Consider the following 15,517-nt stretch of genomic DNA (forward strand, 5'->3'; position numbering starts at 1 on the left):
AGTACCTCTCTAACCACAGTGTCAGGTTGGTGGTAGTGTACAGTACCTCTCTAACCACAGTGTCAGGTTGGTGGTAGTGTACAGTACCTCTCTAACAGTGTCAGGTTGGTGGTAGTGTACAGTACCTCTCTAACCACAGTGTCAGGTTGGTGGTAGTGTACAGTACCTCTCTAACCACAGTGTCAGGTTGGTGGTAGTGTACAGTACCTCTCTAACCACAGTGTCAGGTTGGTGGTAGTGTACAGTACCTCTCTAACCACAGTGTCAGGTTGGAGGTAGTGTACAGTACCTCTCTAACAGTGTCAGGTTGGTGGTAGTGTACAGTACCTCTCTAACCACAGTGTCAGGTTGGTGGTAGTGTACAGTACCTCTCTAACCACAGTGTCAGGTTGGTGGTAGTGTACAGTACCTCTCTAACCACAGTGTCAGGTTGGAGGTAGTGTACAGTACCTCTCTAACAGTGTCAGGTTGGTGGTAGTGTACAGTACCTTTCTAACCACAGCGTTAGGTTGGTGGTGTGTCGGATCATCTTCAGCAGGTTGGGTGAATTCAGCTCTTTGTCTTCTTTGGTCCAAACGCTTCCCACCAGCTCAGACGGCTGCACCGCCCTGTAGCAGGGGCCAACACATACATCGACCAATCAACACACACTGTGGGCGGGGTCAACACAACCATCTGCACACACTATTCTCTTGTCATGTTAAACTTTCTAATTATAAATTACACTATTTATTATTGGCTGACTGTTACCTGCATCATTATTATTGATTGATTAATTTCTTAATACAATAAGTGTGTATTGATTGATTGATTGATTGATTGGTATGAATTACTACCTGTATAATCGAGACTCCAGCAGGGTCAGCTGCCGGGCGATCTCGATGGGGTGAAGGGTCATGAGGTCAAAGGTGTCACTCTGACCCGGGCGGCTGAGGTGCCATTCTATTGGAGGAGGAGCCTGAGTGAGGTGCCATTCTATTGGAGGATGAGCCACTTCAAAGGTGATGCTGTGGGAGGAGCCGGACGCCGGATTGGCCGCCTGCTTTCTCTGAATGATCTTTGTTATAGACTCCACCCACTTCCTCATCGATTTACCTGGACAGACAGACAGACAGACAGACAGACAGAAAGACAGACAGGCAGGCAGGCAGGCAGACAGACAGACAGACAGACAGACAGACAGACAGACGGTTACACACCTTCAAATACAGGCTCTTTACATGGGGGTTTCTTGAGAAAACATATACAAAACTTTATTATGGGGAAAGGATGATAAAAACAGTGGAATGAGCACCGTCGGTACGCCTAGTGTGTGTGTGTGTGTGTGTGTGTGTGTGTGTGTGTGTGTGTGTGTGTGTGTGTGTGTGTGTGTGTGTGTGTGTGTGTGTGTGTGTGTGTGTGTGTGTTAGTACCTCGTACCACAGTGATGAAGGCCTCCAGCCTCCTCAGTAACTCAGAGTCTCTCTCAAAGTCATAGAAGTGATTTTCAACCCAGTGACGACAGACGTTCAATACTCTGAGGAGAGGAGAGGGGAGGGGAGGGGAGGGGAGGGGAGGGGAGGGGAGGGGAGGGGAGGAGAGTCAACAGACTGATACTACCTTCTATGCATGAGGAGTCCAAGCCACTTGTTTTCACCTGACAGGGGGGAATTTCCCCAGGCCGGACGTAGCGCATGGAAGGAACACGTTATTCTGACCAGTTCCTTTCCCCTCCATCAGGCGCCCGGGCTGGCCAGGAGGAGGCAATTTAGAGACCAGGATTACTGCATGTTTTTGTGAGGGTACCTACCCTAGGGGACACGGGGAGAACATGTGAGGGTACCTACCCTAGGGGACACGGGGATAACATGTGAGGGTACCTACCCTAGGGGACACGGGGAGAACATGTGAGGGTACCTACCCTAGGGGACAAGGGGAGAACATGTGAGGGTACCTACCCTAGGGGATACGGGGAGAACATGTGAGGGTACCTACCCTAGGGGACACGGGGAGAACATGTGAGGGTACCTACCCTAGGGGACATGGGGAGAAAATGTGAGGGTATACCTACCCTAGGGGACACGGGGAGAACATGTGAGGGTACCTACCCTAGGGGACACGGGAAGACATGCAAACTCCACACAGAACGGCCCTATCGCCAATCCCGTCTCGGGTATGGGCACTGATGACTGATGACGTCCCCAGCGGGAATCGAACCCTGGAACTTCTAGCTGTGAGGCGACAGCAATACCGACTGTGCCACCGTGCCCCCCCCCCCCCCCCCCCCCCCCCTCCATTAAACAACGTATACTATAGCAGTGTGTGTTACGTCAGTTGGACAGGAGTCTAAACTATCTATTGTCTAAAGTTAAACTATATATTTATCTAAACTATCCATAGTTTATAATAATAACAGTGTGTGTTGTGGTACCTCAGCTGGACAGGTTGGACAAACTCCTTCCTGAATCGTTTGAGTTGGTCTGAGCTCTGAGTTTTTTCTGCGTTCTCCACAGAGTGTTCTGGAGGCTCCGGTTCTGGGATGTCAAACCTGCAACACATACCGTATGTGTTACAGTACAGTACAGTACAGTACCGTACCGTACTGTACCGTACCGTACCGTACCAATTTACAATTTACAATTTAGGCATTTAGCAGACGCTCTTAATCCAGAGCGACTTACATTAAGCAAGAACAAAAAGCATGGGAATACATCACATATGTAAAATGCATTTATCGCGAAACATGCGTAAGCTAAGAACGTAACTAGAACATATCTATACAATGACACTATACATATAAACTATAACTAGAACATATCTATATAATGACACTATACATATAAACTATACATATATGCTATACTATGCTGTACATATGAAGTGCTATGACTACATACAATGCACTTATTGTGCTGTCTACATGACATGCTATAAGTCTGTTTCAAATGCTATATAAGTCTAAGAAGTGCTGTCTAAGGGGGTAGGGTAAGTGCTATGGGCCATGATGGAGTCTGAAAAGGTGGGTTTTCAGACTACGGCGGAAGATCGGGAGTGATGCTGCAGTTCTGATTGCAACGGGAAGTGCATTCCACAGTTTTGGGGCCAGAAGGGAGAAGAGTTTGGGACGTGTGGAGCGTTGTCCCGGCGTACCGTACCGTACCGTACCGTACCGTATATATGTATATATGTGTGTAAAGGCTCAGGGACAGGTCATACCTCTCCATAAGGAGGTTAGGGTTAGTGTGTGTGGACAGGCTCAGAGACAGGTCAGAGGTCATACCTATCCATCAGGAGGTTAGGGTTAGTGTGTGTGGACAGGCTCAGAGACAGTTCAGAGGTCATACCTCTCCACCAGGAGGTTAGGGTTAGGGTGTGTGTACAGGCTCAGAGACAGGTCAGAGGTCATACCTCTCCACCAGGAGGTTAGGGTTAGGGTGTGTGTACAGGCTCAGAGACAGGTCAGAGGTCATACCTCTCCACCAGGAGGTTAGGGTTAGTGTGTGTGGACAGGCTCAGAGACAGTTCAGAGGTCATACCTCTCCACCAGGAGGTTAGGGTTAGGGTGTGTGGACAGGCTCAGAGACAGGTCAGAGGTCATACCTCTCCACCAGGAGGTTAGGGTTAGTGTGTGTGGACAGGCTCAGAGACAGTTCAGAGGTCATACCTCTCCACCAGGAGGTTAGGGTTAGGGTGTATATATGTGTGTAAAGGCTCAGGGACAGGTCATACCTCTCCATAAGGAGGTTAGGGTTAGTGTGTGTGGACAGGCTCAGAGACAGGTCAGAGGTCATACCTATCCATCAGGAGGTTAGGGTTAGTGTGTGTGGACAGGCTCAGAGACAGGTCAGAGGTCATACCTATCCATCAGGAGGTTAGGGTTAGGGTGTGTGGACAGGCTCAGAGACAGGTCAGAGGTCATACCTCTCCACCAGGAGGTTAGGGTTAGGGTGTGTGTACAGGCTCAGAGACAGGTCAGAGGTCATACCTCTCCACCAGGAGGTTAGGGTTAGGGTGTGTGTACAGGCTCAGAGACAGGTCAGAGGTCATACCTCTCCACCAGGAGGTTAGGGTTAGGGTGTGTGTACAGGCTCAGAGACAGGTCAGAGGTCATACCTCTCCACCAGGAGGTTAGGGTTAGGGTGTGTGTACAGGCTCAGAGACAGGTCAGAGGTCATACCTCTCCACCAGGAGGTTAGGGTTAGGGTGTGTGTACAGGCTCAGAGACAGGTCAGAGGTCATACCTCTCCACCAGGAGGTTAGGGTTAGGGTGTGTGTACAGGCTCAGAGACAGGTCAGAGGTCATACCTCTCCATCAGGAGGTTAGGGTTAGTGTGTGTGGACAGGCTCAGAGACAGGTCAGAGGTCATACCTCTCCATCAGGAGGTTAGGGTTAGGGTGTGTGTACAGGCTCAGAGACAGGTCAGAGGTCATACCTCTCCATCAGGAGGTCCAGTACGTCGTGGGGTTTACAGAAGGAGCGGTAAGTGGTCAGAAATGTTCGCACAAAGTTTGGATCTGAAACACAAACGGACACGGACGCGCACACACGCGCACACGCACATGCACACACAGTTTTTTTTTACCAGCCAGTCTAGACTGGATCACATTTTACAGTCAGTCTTAGGTAGGTAGGTAGGTAGGTAGGTAGGTAGGTAGATATAGATATGGTAGGTAGGTAGATAGATATGGTAAATAGATATAGATATGGTAGGTAGATATAGATATGGTAGGTAGGTAGGTAGATATGGTAGGTAGGTAGATAGATATGGTAGGTAGGTAGGTAGATATGGTAGGTAGGTAGGTAGATAGATATGGTAGGTAGGTAGGTAGATATGGTAGGTAGGTAGGTAGATATGGTAGGTAGGTAGGTAGATATGGTAGGTAGGTAGATAGATATGGTAGGTAGGTAGGTAGATATGGTAGGTAGGTAGGTAGATATGGTAGGTAGGTAGATAGATATGGTAGGTAGGTAGGTAGATATGGTAGGTAGGTAGGTAGATATGGTAGGTAGGTAGATAGATATGGTAGGTAGGTAGATAGATATGGTAGGTAGATATAGATATGGTAGGTAGGTAGATAGATATGGTAGGTAGGTAGATAGATATGGTAGGTAGGTAGGTAGATATGGTAGGTAGATATAGATATGGTAGGTAGGTAGGTAGATATAGATATGGTAGGTAGGTAGGTAGATATGGTAGGTAGGTAGATAGATATGGTAGGTAGGTAGGTAGATATGGTAGGTAGGTAGGTAGGTAGATATGGTAGGTAGGTAGATAGATATGGTAGGTAGGTAGATAGATATGGTAGGTAGGTAGATAGATATGGTAGGTAGGTAGGTAGATATAGATATGGTAGGTAGGTAGGTAGATATAGATATGGTAGGTAGGTAGATAGATATGGTAGGTAGGTAGGTAGATATAGATATGGTAGGTAGGTAGGTAGATATAGATATGGTAGGTAGGTAGATAGATATGGTAGATAGATATAGATATGGTAGGTAGGTAGATAGATATGGTAGATAGATATAGATATGGTAGATAGATATAGATATGGTAGGTAGGTAGATAGATATGGTAGATAGATATAGATATGGTAGGTAGGTAGATAGATATGGTAGATAGATATAGATATGGTAGGTAGGTAGATAGATATGGTAGATAGATATAGATATGGTAGGTAGGTAGATATATATGGTAGATAGATATAGATATGGTAGATAGATATAGATATGGTAGGTAGGTAGGTAGATATGGTAGATAGATATAGATATGGTAGATAGATATAGATATGGTAGGTAGGTAGATAGATATGGTAGATAGATATAGATATGGTAGGTAGGTAGATAGATATGGTAGATAGATATAGATATGGTAGGTAGGTAGATAGATATGGTAGATAGATATAGATATGGTAGATAGATATAGATATGGTAGATAGATATAGATATGGTAGATAGGTATAGAGTCTTACCAGCATACATGTGGAAGGTCAGCCTCTCTATCAGCTTACAGACGGTTCCAGCCTTGATGGTTGGGATTCCAGACGTCTGCATGTTCTCCTCAAACAGCACATTCTGCTCAGAGTCTGGTTCTGAGAACCTATAGGCCTCCTGTCTGAAAAATGACATGTATATGAATATATATGAAGAATATAATAGACTTTATTTGCCATTTGCCATTTGCCAAGTGCATAGGAAATCTTGGACACAGGCACAGGACATACTGTGTATATGACAAACAATCTATAGAATCTATAGGCCTCCTGTCTGAAAATACACGACAAATATATGAATATATATGACAATATAAATGCGCCACATCTCTGCGTACGTGCGTGCGTGCGTGCGTGCGTGCGTGCGTGCGTGCGTGCGTGCGCGGTTGTAATGCACGTAACTCGAGAACCGTTTGACCCACCGACTTCACATTCGACACACGCGTTCCACAACCCCACAGGGAGTGCAGTGCCAGGTATCGAGTCGGTCGAGAGAACTGTGGGTCCTCTAGAACCACCACAAAAGGCTCTGGTCAGGCTCTGCCAGTGGGCCTAATGAGGCCAACTCCTTTCACCTGTGCCAGGCTCTGCCAGTGGGCCTAATGAGGCCAACTCCTTTCACCTGGGCCAGGCTCTGCCAGTGGGCCTAATGAGGCCAACTCCTTTCACCTGGTCAGGCTCTGCCAGTGGGCCTAATGAGGCTAACTCCTTTCACCTGGTCAGGCTCTGCCAGTGGGCCTAATGAGGCCAACTCCTTTCACCTTGTCAGGCTCTGCCAGTGGGCCTAATGAGGCCAACTCCTTTCACCTGGTCAGGCTCTACCAGTGGGCCTAATGAGGCCAACTCCTTTCACCTGGGCCAGGCTCTGCCAGTGGGCCTAATGAGGCCAACTCCTTTCACCTGGTTAGGCTCTGCCAGTGGGCCTAATGAGGCCAACTCCTTTCACCTGGTTAGGCTCTGCCAGTGGGCCTAATGAGGCCAACTCCTTTCACCTGGGCCAGGCTCTGCCAGTGGGCCTAATGAGGCCAACTCCTTTCACCTGGTTAGGCTCTGCCAGTGGGCCTAATGAGGCCAACTCCTTTCACCTGGGCCAGGCTCTGTCAGTGGGCCTAATGAGGCCAACTCCTTTCACCTGGTTAGGCTCTGCCAGTGGGCCTAATGAGGCCAACTCCTTTCACCTGGTCAGGCTCTGCCAGTGGGCCTAATGAGGCCAACTCCTTTCACCTGTGCAATGTCCAGCCTCTGCCTCAGCTAATTAACTCTCAACCAATCAGACCCGATTGATTTCCCCCCATTGGGGAAAAAACAACAACACGATGGGAGCTATTTGCGCAAAAGCTAATTTCACTAAATCTGTCATGTGACAATAAGGTGTAAAACAATATGGACCGTTGACCCTTTGGGCGTTGGCCCCTAATAATAATGTCAGTACCTGGGGAGAAGCATGGAGTCCTTCTCCTCAGTCCTCTGGGTGGAATCCAACATGCGCTCCAATGTGCTGCCATACCGGAGAGACACCAGAGCTGAGGAAACAAGTTAGGCCCCATTTACACTGGCAGCCAAATAGCCAAATCTGTATGGTTATATTGTCAGGGAGATGTCTCTGTATCGTTATTTGTCAGGGAGGTGTCTCTGTATGGTTATATTGTCGGGAGGTGTCTCTGTATCGTTATATTGTCGGGGAGGTGTCTCTGTATCGTTATATTGTCAGGGAGGTGTCTCTGTATGGTTATATTGTCAGGGAGGTGTCTCTGTATCGTTATATTGTCAGGGAGGTGTCTCTGTATCGTTATATTGTCAGGGAGGTGTCTCTGTATGGTTATATTGTCGGGAGGTGTCTCTGTATCGTTATATTGTCGGGGAGGTGTCTCTGTATCGTTATATTGTCAGGGAGGTGTCTCTGTATGGTTATATTGTCAGGGAGGTGTCTCTGTATCGTTATATTGTCGGGGAGGTGTCTCTGTATCGTTATATTGTCAGGGAGGTGTCTCTGTATCGTTATATTGTCAGGGAGGTGTCTCTGTATCGTTATATTGTCAGGGAGGTGTCTCTGATGGATAATTTTGAGTTATTGTAGATCTGTTATTTTGTAGATGGAAGTTTCAATTATGCCCCTTGCCCATGTATTTGCCATGTGCCTCAGGTCACACTGTCCCACTGATTTCGGTTTTCACTTCTCCCCTAGCCCAGTGTTTAGATAAGTATTAATTCTCCCCCCAGCCAGCGTGCTGATAAAATAATTGTTTTCTCCTGTTTGCCCCAACACCCAGTGTGTCTGTGGAAAACAGCATGTTATTCGGCCTTGGTGCTTTGCCAGAGCAGACAAGTTGTCTCCTAGTTACGTTAACTGGTCGGCATTAAATGAGAATTATGAACTACATTTACATGAAAGACTACATATCCCATACATTATGCTTCCTGGTTTAGATAGGAAGTGACAGTGAATCCTCCTCTGCTCTCTTGACACGTTGCTCTGTGTAGCGTATTCTGATTACAGTATCCCATATATACCGTGTCCATTTGGTGGCACGGGGGAGAGACAGTGGCTGTATGTGGGATCTGTTCTTTGCTCTCTCCGAACTGAAAATGAACTGACAAAACCATATTTGCTCTGACTGGACAATCATTCTTCCTGGTGGTCTCATCTTTTCTATTGGGTATTTAAAGGTATTTTTCTAAAGAGTATTTCCTGCTTAAGGTAACATTTGGATTTTGATAGTATTCCTGTTAAAGCTAATTCTCAACTTTTTCATCTGAAATGGTTTAATAACCATTTTTCCCAATTGCTAGAGGCTCCCTGCATAGATTTGTGGTGCAGAGTATTTATTTGTACTCTGATTACTTTAGTAAAGTATTTTTATAGTTTCAGCTCTGTTGCAGCTCAGTAATACAGTATTATACAGTCCTTTTTATCATTAGTAAATCATTAATTGTCCCTTCTGCATTTTATATGTAACAAATTGGTCTTCGAGTCTTCCCTTATCTTAAATATTTCCAACAGTCTCTGTATCGTTATATTGTCAGGGAGGTGTCTCTGTATCGTTATTTGTCAGGGAGGTGTCTCTGTGTCGTTATATTGTCAGGGATTCAGATTTTACGGGGGCCAGTTTCGAATTGCAGCCATCCGTAGGTGCCCTTTTAGAGCAGTTTTGAAGGAGTCAAGGGATTCGCATGTCTTAATGACTGTTGGTAGGGCGTTCCACATTTTGGTGGCATAGGAGCGAAAATAATTTAGTCCCTTGTTTGTGCCGAATCTGGGTTGTACATGGTTCGTTGCACTCCCTCTGGTGTTGTGGGTGTGGACTTCGTTAACATTAACGAAGTATCTAGACAGGTACATGGGTATCTTGGTGGAGTATCGAATCTTGTGGACCAGACCCATTGCAAGATGCTGTACTCTGTCGTCGACCCTAAGCCATGCCAGTCTGTCAAAGTGGGCAGGGGTGAGGTGGGTTCGGGGGGTGAGGCCAAGTCTCTGTAGCGTTATATTGTCAGGGAGGTGTCTCTGTAGCGTTATATTGTCAGGGAGGTGTCTCTGTATCGTTATATTGTCGGGGAGGTGTCTCTGTATCGTTATATTGTCGGGTTGGTGTCTCTGTATCGTTATAGTCGGGGAGGTGTCTCTGTATCATTATATTGTCGGGGAGGTGTCTCTGTATCGTTATAGTCGGGGAGGTGTCTCTGTATCGTTATATTGTCGGGGAGGTGTCTCTGTATGGTTATATTGTCTGGGAGGTGTCTCTGTATCGTTATATTGTCAGGGAGGTGTCTCTGTATGGTTATATTGTCAGGGAGGTGTCTCTGTATCGTTATATTGTCAGGGAGGTGTCTCTGTATCGTTATATTGTCAGGGAGGTGTCTCTGTAGCGTTATATTGTCAGGGAGGTGTCTCTGTAGCGTTATATTGTCAGGGAGGTGTCTCTATCGTTATTTTGTCGGGGAGGTGTCTCTGTATCGTTATATTGTCAGGGAGGTGTCTCTGTATCGTTATATTATCAGGGAGGTGTCTCTGTATCGTTATATTGTCAGGGAGGTGTCTCTGTATCGTTATATTGTCAGGGAGGTGTCTCTGTATCGTTATATTGTCAGGGAGGTGTCTCTGTATGGTTATATTGTCTGGGAGGTGTCTCTGTATCGTTATATTGTCAGGGAGGTGTCTCTGTATGGTTATATTGTCAGGGAGGTGTCTCTGTATCGTTATATTGTCAGGGAGGTGTCTCTGTATGGTTATATTGTCAGGGAGGTGTCTCTGTATCGTTATATTGTCGGGGAGGTGTCTCTGTATCGTTATATTGTCGGGTTGGTGTCTCTGTATCGTTATAGTCGGGGAGGTGTCTCTGTATCATTATATTGTCGGGGAGGTGTCTCTGTATCGTTATAGTCGGGGAGGTGTCTCTGTATCGTTATATTGTCGGGGAGGTGTCTCTGTATGGTTATATTGTCTGGGAGGTGTCTCTGTATCGTTATATTGTCAGGGAGGTGTCTCTGTATGGTTATATTGTCAGGGAGGTGTCTCTGTATCGTTATATTGTCAGGGAGGTGTCTCTGTATGGTTATATTGTCAGGGAGGTGTCTCTGTATCGTTATATTGTCAGGGAGGTGTCTCTGTATGGTTATATTGTCAGGGAGGTGTCTCTGTATGGTTATATTGTCAGGGAGGTGTCTCTGTATCGTTTACGACAGTCAGTCACTCATTATTTGAAACAGTCTGTTTCTAGTCAAATTGTAACTAATTCAGCATCAGTAACATTAGCGTTTTCTCTCAGTCAGTTGATTCTTCGTATCCATATGAGTGAAACGGACGGGGTGATCAGAACACTCTCTATGGAGCTGCCGTAGTTCGCTCTGAGTGGGCTCAGCCAGCCAACCCTTCTACACACCAGTTAACCCTTCGGTACACCAGTTAACCCTTCGGTACACCAGTTAACCCTTCGGTACCCACCTGCCATCCATCCGTTCTTCTCCTCGGCCGTCTTGGCAGAGAACACCACGCTGTTCCCGTCTTTCAGCGTCATCTCGAACGCGTGGCGGTACTCGCCCTCCTTATCATCCTTGTCGCTGATGCTCACCTAGTGGACAATCAGAGAATTACAGTGTGTTTTAAACCTGTCTAACATTCATTAGAAGGACAATATCAGCCACCAGAAGCAGAGACGTGTGTTTTCAACCAGTCTAACATTCATTAGAAGGACAATATCAGCCACCAGAAGCAGAGACGTTCAACCAGTCTAACATTCATTAGAAGGACAATATCAGCCACCAGAAGCAGAGCCATGTGTTTTCAACCAGTCTAATGAATGGGTTGTCATACATCAAACTAATGAATGGGTGACAACATTATAAAAGTCTCTACTAACCTTGCGTAGGATGAACTTCTCTTTGAGGCGGTACTCTGCAGGGCTGGCTCCGCCCGGTAGGTGTGACCTGGGGGCGTGGTTAGACTTGACCCCACCCCCGGGGGCGTGGCTAGACTTGGCTCCGCCCCCGGGGGCGTGGTTAGACTTACAGCACACCATGAGGCCGTCGAACAGGAAGATGTGACGCTCATGTTTGGCTCCAACTCTCGTTAGAGTTCCTTCCATGATGAACTCCTTACAACACACACCTAATTAATATGTAAATGAGATAATTCATATGTAAATGAGATCATTAATATGTAAATTACCTCCATGATGAACTCCTTACAACACACAACTAATTAATATGTAAATGAGATAATTAACATGTAAATGAGATAATTAACATGCAAATTAACTCTATTATGAACTCCTTACAACACACACCTAATTAATATGTAAATGAGATAATTAAGTAAATGAACTCCATGATGAACTCCTTACAACACAGACCTGTGAATGAATATGCAAATTACATAATTAACATGTACATTACCTCTATTCTGAACTCCTTACAACACAGACCGACCGGACCTACCAGGTTTCTTGGAAAGGTCTGCTGTCATCCCCCTGAACCCTCCTAACTGCACAGGGATCTGTACTTGGTACCCTCCTTTTCTCCCTGTACACTACATGTTTTGGCACTATCATCTCTGCTCACAATATATCCTATCACTGCTATGCTGATGACACTCAACTGTTTCTATCCTTCCCCCCCTCTGCTACGCACGTGGAAGAGCGCATCACTGCATGCCTGGCTGACATCTCACAGTTGATGTCCTCCAACCACCTCAAGCTGAACCCAGACAAGACTGAGCTTCTCTTCTTCCCAGCTAAGTCCTGCCCTATGCGGGAGCTAGCTATATCCGTAGACAACGCCCTGGTAACGTCTGTCTCAACAGCCAGGAACCTTGGTGTTGTCCTGGACAGTCAGCTCTCGTTCAAAACACACATTACAGCTGTCACTCGATCCTGTAGGTGTACACTCTATAACATATGACGAATTAGACCGTTCCTCACCCAGGAGTCAGCCCAGCTCCTAATCCAGACAACAGTCATAGTATCTATTATTAGTACTATTAGTAGTACTATTTAGTATTAGAATTACTAGTAGTAGTATTTATAACATATGAAGGATTAGACCCTTCCTCTAGGAGTCAGCCCAGCTCCTGATCCAGACAAATCACAACGTGACTATTGTAACATATGTAGGATTAGACCCTTCCTCATAGGAGTCAGCCCAGCTCCTGATCCAGACAAATCACAACGTGACTATTGTAACATATGAAGGATTAGACCCTTCCTCTAGGAGTCAGCCCAGCTCCTAATCCAGACAAATCACAACGTGACTATTGTAACATATGAAGGATTAGACCCTTCCTCTAGGAGTCAGCCCAGCTCCTAATCCAGACAAATCACAACGTGACTATTGTAACATATGAAGGATTAGACCCTTCCTCATAGGAGTCAGCCCAGCTCCTAATCCAGACAAATCACAACGTGACAATTGTAACATATGAAGGATTAGACCCTTCCTCATAGGAGTCAGCCCAGCTCCTAATCCAGACAAATCACAACGTGACTATTGTAACATATGAAGGATTAGACCCTTCCTCATAGGAGTCAGCCCAGCTCCTAATCCAGACAAATCACAACGTGACTATTGTAACTCTATTGTTCTATCTCTATTGTAACTCTCCTTACTGGCCTACCGGCATGCTCCTTTAAGCCTCTCCAATTGATCCAGAATGCCGCACACTTGGTCTTTAACCAGCCAAAATTCTCACATGTCTCCCCCCTTCTCCGCTCCCTCCATTGGCTCCCGTTACCGCCCCTCCCCCTTCTCCGCTCCCTCCATTGGCTCCCGGAGTACAAAACTCTGATGCTGGCCTTCAAAGCAACCAAAGGTATGGCACCGCCATATCTTCAAAGTCTGATCGCTGGCAGAACATTCACTAAAAGTGCAGGGACAATATGCTCCACACATCCCAAACTCAGTGGAATAAACTTCCCATTGCAGTCAGAACTGCATAGTGGAGGAGTTAAGGTACTTCCATGCCAAAGGGGACTGCATAGTGGAGGAGTTAAGTTACTTCCATGCCAAAGGGGACTGCATAGTGGAGGAGTTAAGGTACTTCCATGCCAAAGGGGACTGCATAGTGGAGGAGTTAAGGTACTTCCATGCCAAAGGGGACCTCTAGTGGAGGTGTTAAGGTACTTCCATGCCAAAGGGGACTGCATAGTGGAGCAGTTAAGGTACTTCCATGCCAAAGGGGACCTCTAGTGGAGGAGTTAAGGTACTTCCATGCCAAAGGGGACTGCATAGTGGAGCAGTTAAGGTACTTCCATGCCAAAGGGGACTGCATAGTGGAGGAGTTAAGGTACTTCCATGCCAAAGGGGACCTCTAGTGGAGGAGTTAAGGTGCTTCCATGCCAAAGGGGACTGCATAGTGGAGCAGTTAAGGTACTTCCATGCCAAAGAGGACCTCTAGTGGAGGAGTTAAGGTACTTCCATGCCAAAGGGGACCTCTAGTGGAGGAGTTAAGGTACTTCCATGCCAAAGGGGACTGCATAGTGGAGGAGTTAAGGTACTTCCATGCCAAAGGGGACCTCTAGTGGAGGAGTTAACGTACTTCCATGCCAAAGGGGACTGCATAGTGGAGGAGTTAAGGTACTTCCATGCCAAAGGGGACTGCATAGTGGAGGAGTTAAGGTACTTCCATGCCAAAGGGGACCTCTAGTGGAGGAGTTAAGGTACTTCCATGCCAAAGGGGACTGCATAGTGGAGGAGTTAAGGTACTTCCATGCCAAAGAGGACCTCTAGTGGAGGAGTTAAGGTACTTCCATGCCAAAGGAGACCTCTAGTGGAGGAGTTAAGGTACTTCCATGCCAAAGGGGACTGCATAGTGGAGGAGTTAAGGTACTTCCATGCCAAAGGGGACCTCTAGTGGAGGAGTTAAGGTACTTCCATGCCAAAGGGAACTGCATAGTGGAGCAGTTAAGGTACTTCCATGCCAAAGAGGACCTCTAGTGGAGGAGATAAGGTACTTCCATGCCAAAGGGGACTGTATAGTGGAGGAGTTAAGGTACTTCCATGCCAAAGGGGACCTCTAGTGGAGGAGATAAGGTACTTCCATGCCAAAGGGAACTGCATAGTGGAGCAGTTAAGGTACTTCCATGCCAAAGGGGACCTCTAGTGGAGGAGATAAGGTACTTCCATGCCAAAGGGGACTGTATAGTGGAGGAGTTAAGGTACTTCCATGCCAAAGGGGACTGCATAGTGGAGCAGTTAAGGTAATTCCATGCCAAAGGGGACTGCATAGTGGAGCAGTTTAGGTACTTCCATGCCAAAGGGGACCTCTAGTGGAGGAGTTAAGGTACTTCCATGCCAAAGGGGACCTCTAGTGGAGGAGTTAAGGTACTTCCATGCCAAAGAGGACCTCTAGTGGAGGAGTTAAGGTACTTCCATGCCAAAGGGGACCTCTAGTGGAGGAGTTAAGGTACTTCCATGCCAAAGGGAACCTCTGCATCATGACCTGAAGTTAAAAGTACATTAACTCCTCCACTAGCAGACTCACTCCCAATCTTCTGCCGTAGTCTGAAAACCTGACATTCCCATCCATAGTATACAGAGGGCTATTGTTATGACCTCTGACCTTACCGATGTCCTTGCCTTCCCATGCATAGTAAACAGGGTTGTATATGGTTATATCAGTGACCTTGACCTCTGTGACCTTACCGATGTCCTTGCCTTCCCATCCATATGGTTATATAAATGACCTTGACCTCGGTGACCTTACCGATGTCCTTGCCTTCCCATCCATCGATGCTTCGTTGGATCTCATTCATCTTCTTTATGGCATCACTTTGTTTCATCTGATCTCACTGTAATACAGTACAGATAGTATTTTAATATAATGGTATCTATTATATATATATATATATATATATATTAAGGCTGTCAAAGTTAACGCGTTAATCGTGCGTTAACTCAACGTCCTTTTAACGGCGTTAATTTAATTAACGCGTGATTAACGCACGGTGAAGTTTGACAGAACGGTTGAGAGACGCATGCATCTGAATGCAGGCAGGCAGATTCCAATAGCCCCGCTTCTCTCTCATCCCCCCCCCACTCTCTCTCTACCATTCCC

The 15,517-nt window shown here is 46.4% G+C and overlaps 1 protein-coding gene across 1 annotated transcript in view; it reads right to left on the minus strand.

Moving 5' to 3' along the window:
* Positions 1–15,242, minus strand: part of LOC306922139 (son of sevenless homolog 1-like) — a gene marked incomplete at both ends in the record, with an annotated part of 64,294 nt that extends 49,052 nt beyond the window's left edge. Inside the window, 10 exons of the mRNA XM_079499534.1 lie at positions 489–608; positions 837–1,095; positions 1,413–1,516; positions 2,411–2,527; positions 4,413–4,494; positions 5,950–6,092; positions 7,403–7,493; positions 10,913–11,039; positions 11,328–11,575; positions 15,167–15,242. Of these exons, the coding sequence (XP_079355660.1) occupies positions 489–608; positions 837–1,095; positions 1,413–1,516; positions 2,411–2,527; positions 4,413–4,494; positions 5,950–6,092; positions 7,403–7,493; positions 10,913–11,039; positions 11,328–11,575; positions 15,167–15,242 (1,367 nt within the window). The remainder of the gene's footprint in view (positions 1–488; positions 609–836; positions 1,096–1,412; positions 1,517–2,410; positions 2,528–4,412; positions 4,495–5,949; positions 6,093–7,402; positions 7,494–10,912; positions 11,040–11,327; positions 11,576–15,166) is intronic.
* Positions 15,243–15,517: the final 275 nt, after the last annotated feature.

The sequence above is a fragment of the Electrona antarctica genome (assembly GCF_951216825.1).
Source record: "Electrona antarctica genome assembly, chromosome: 4".
Classification (NCBI taxonomy): domain Eukaryota; kingdom Metazoa; phylum Chordata; class Actinopteri; order Myctophiformes; family Myctophidae; genus Electrona; species Electrona antarctica.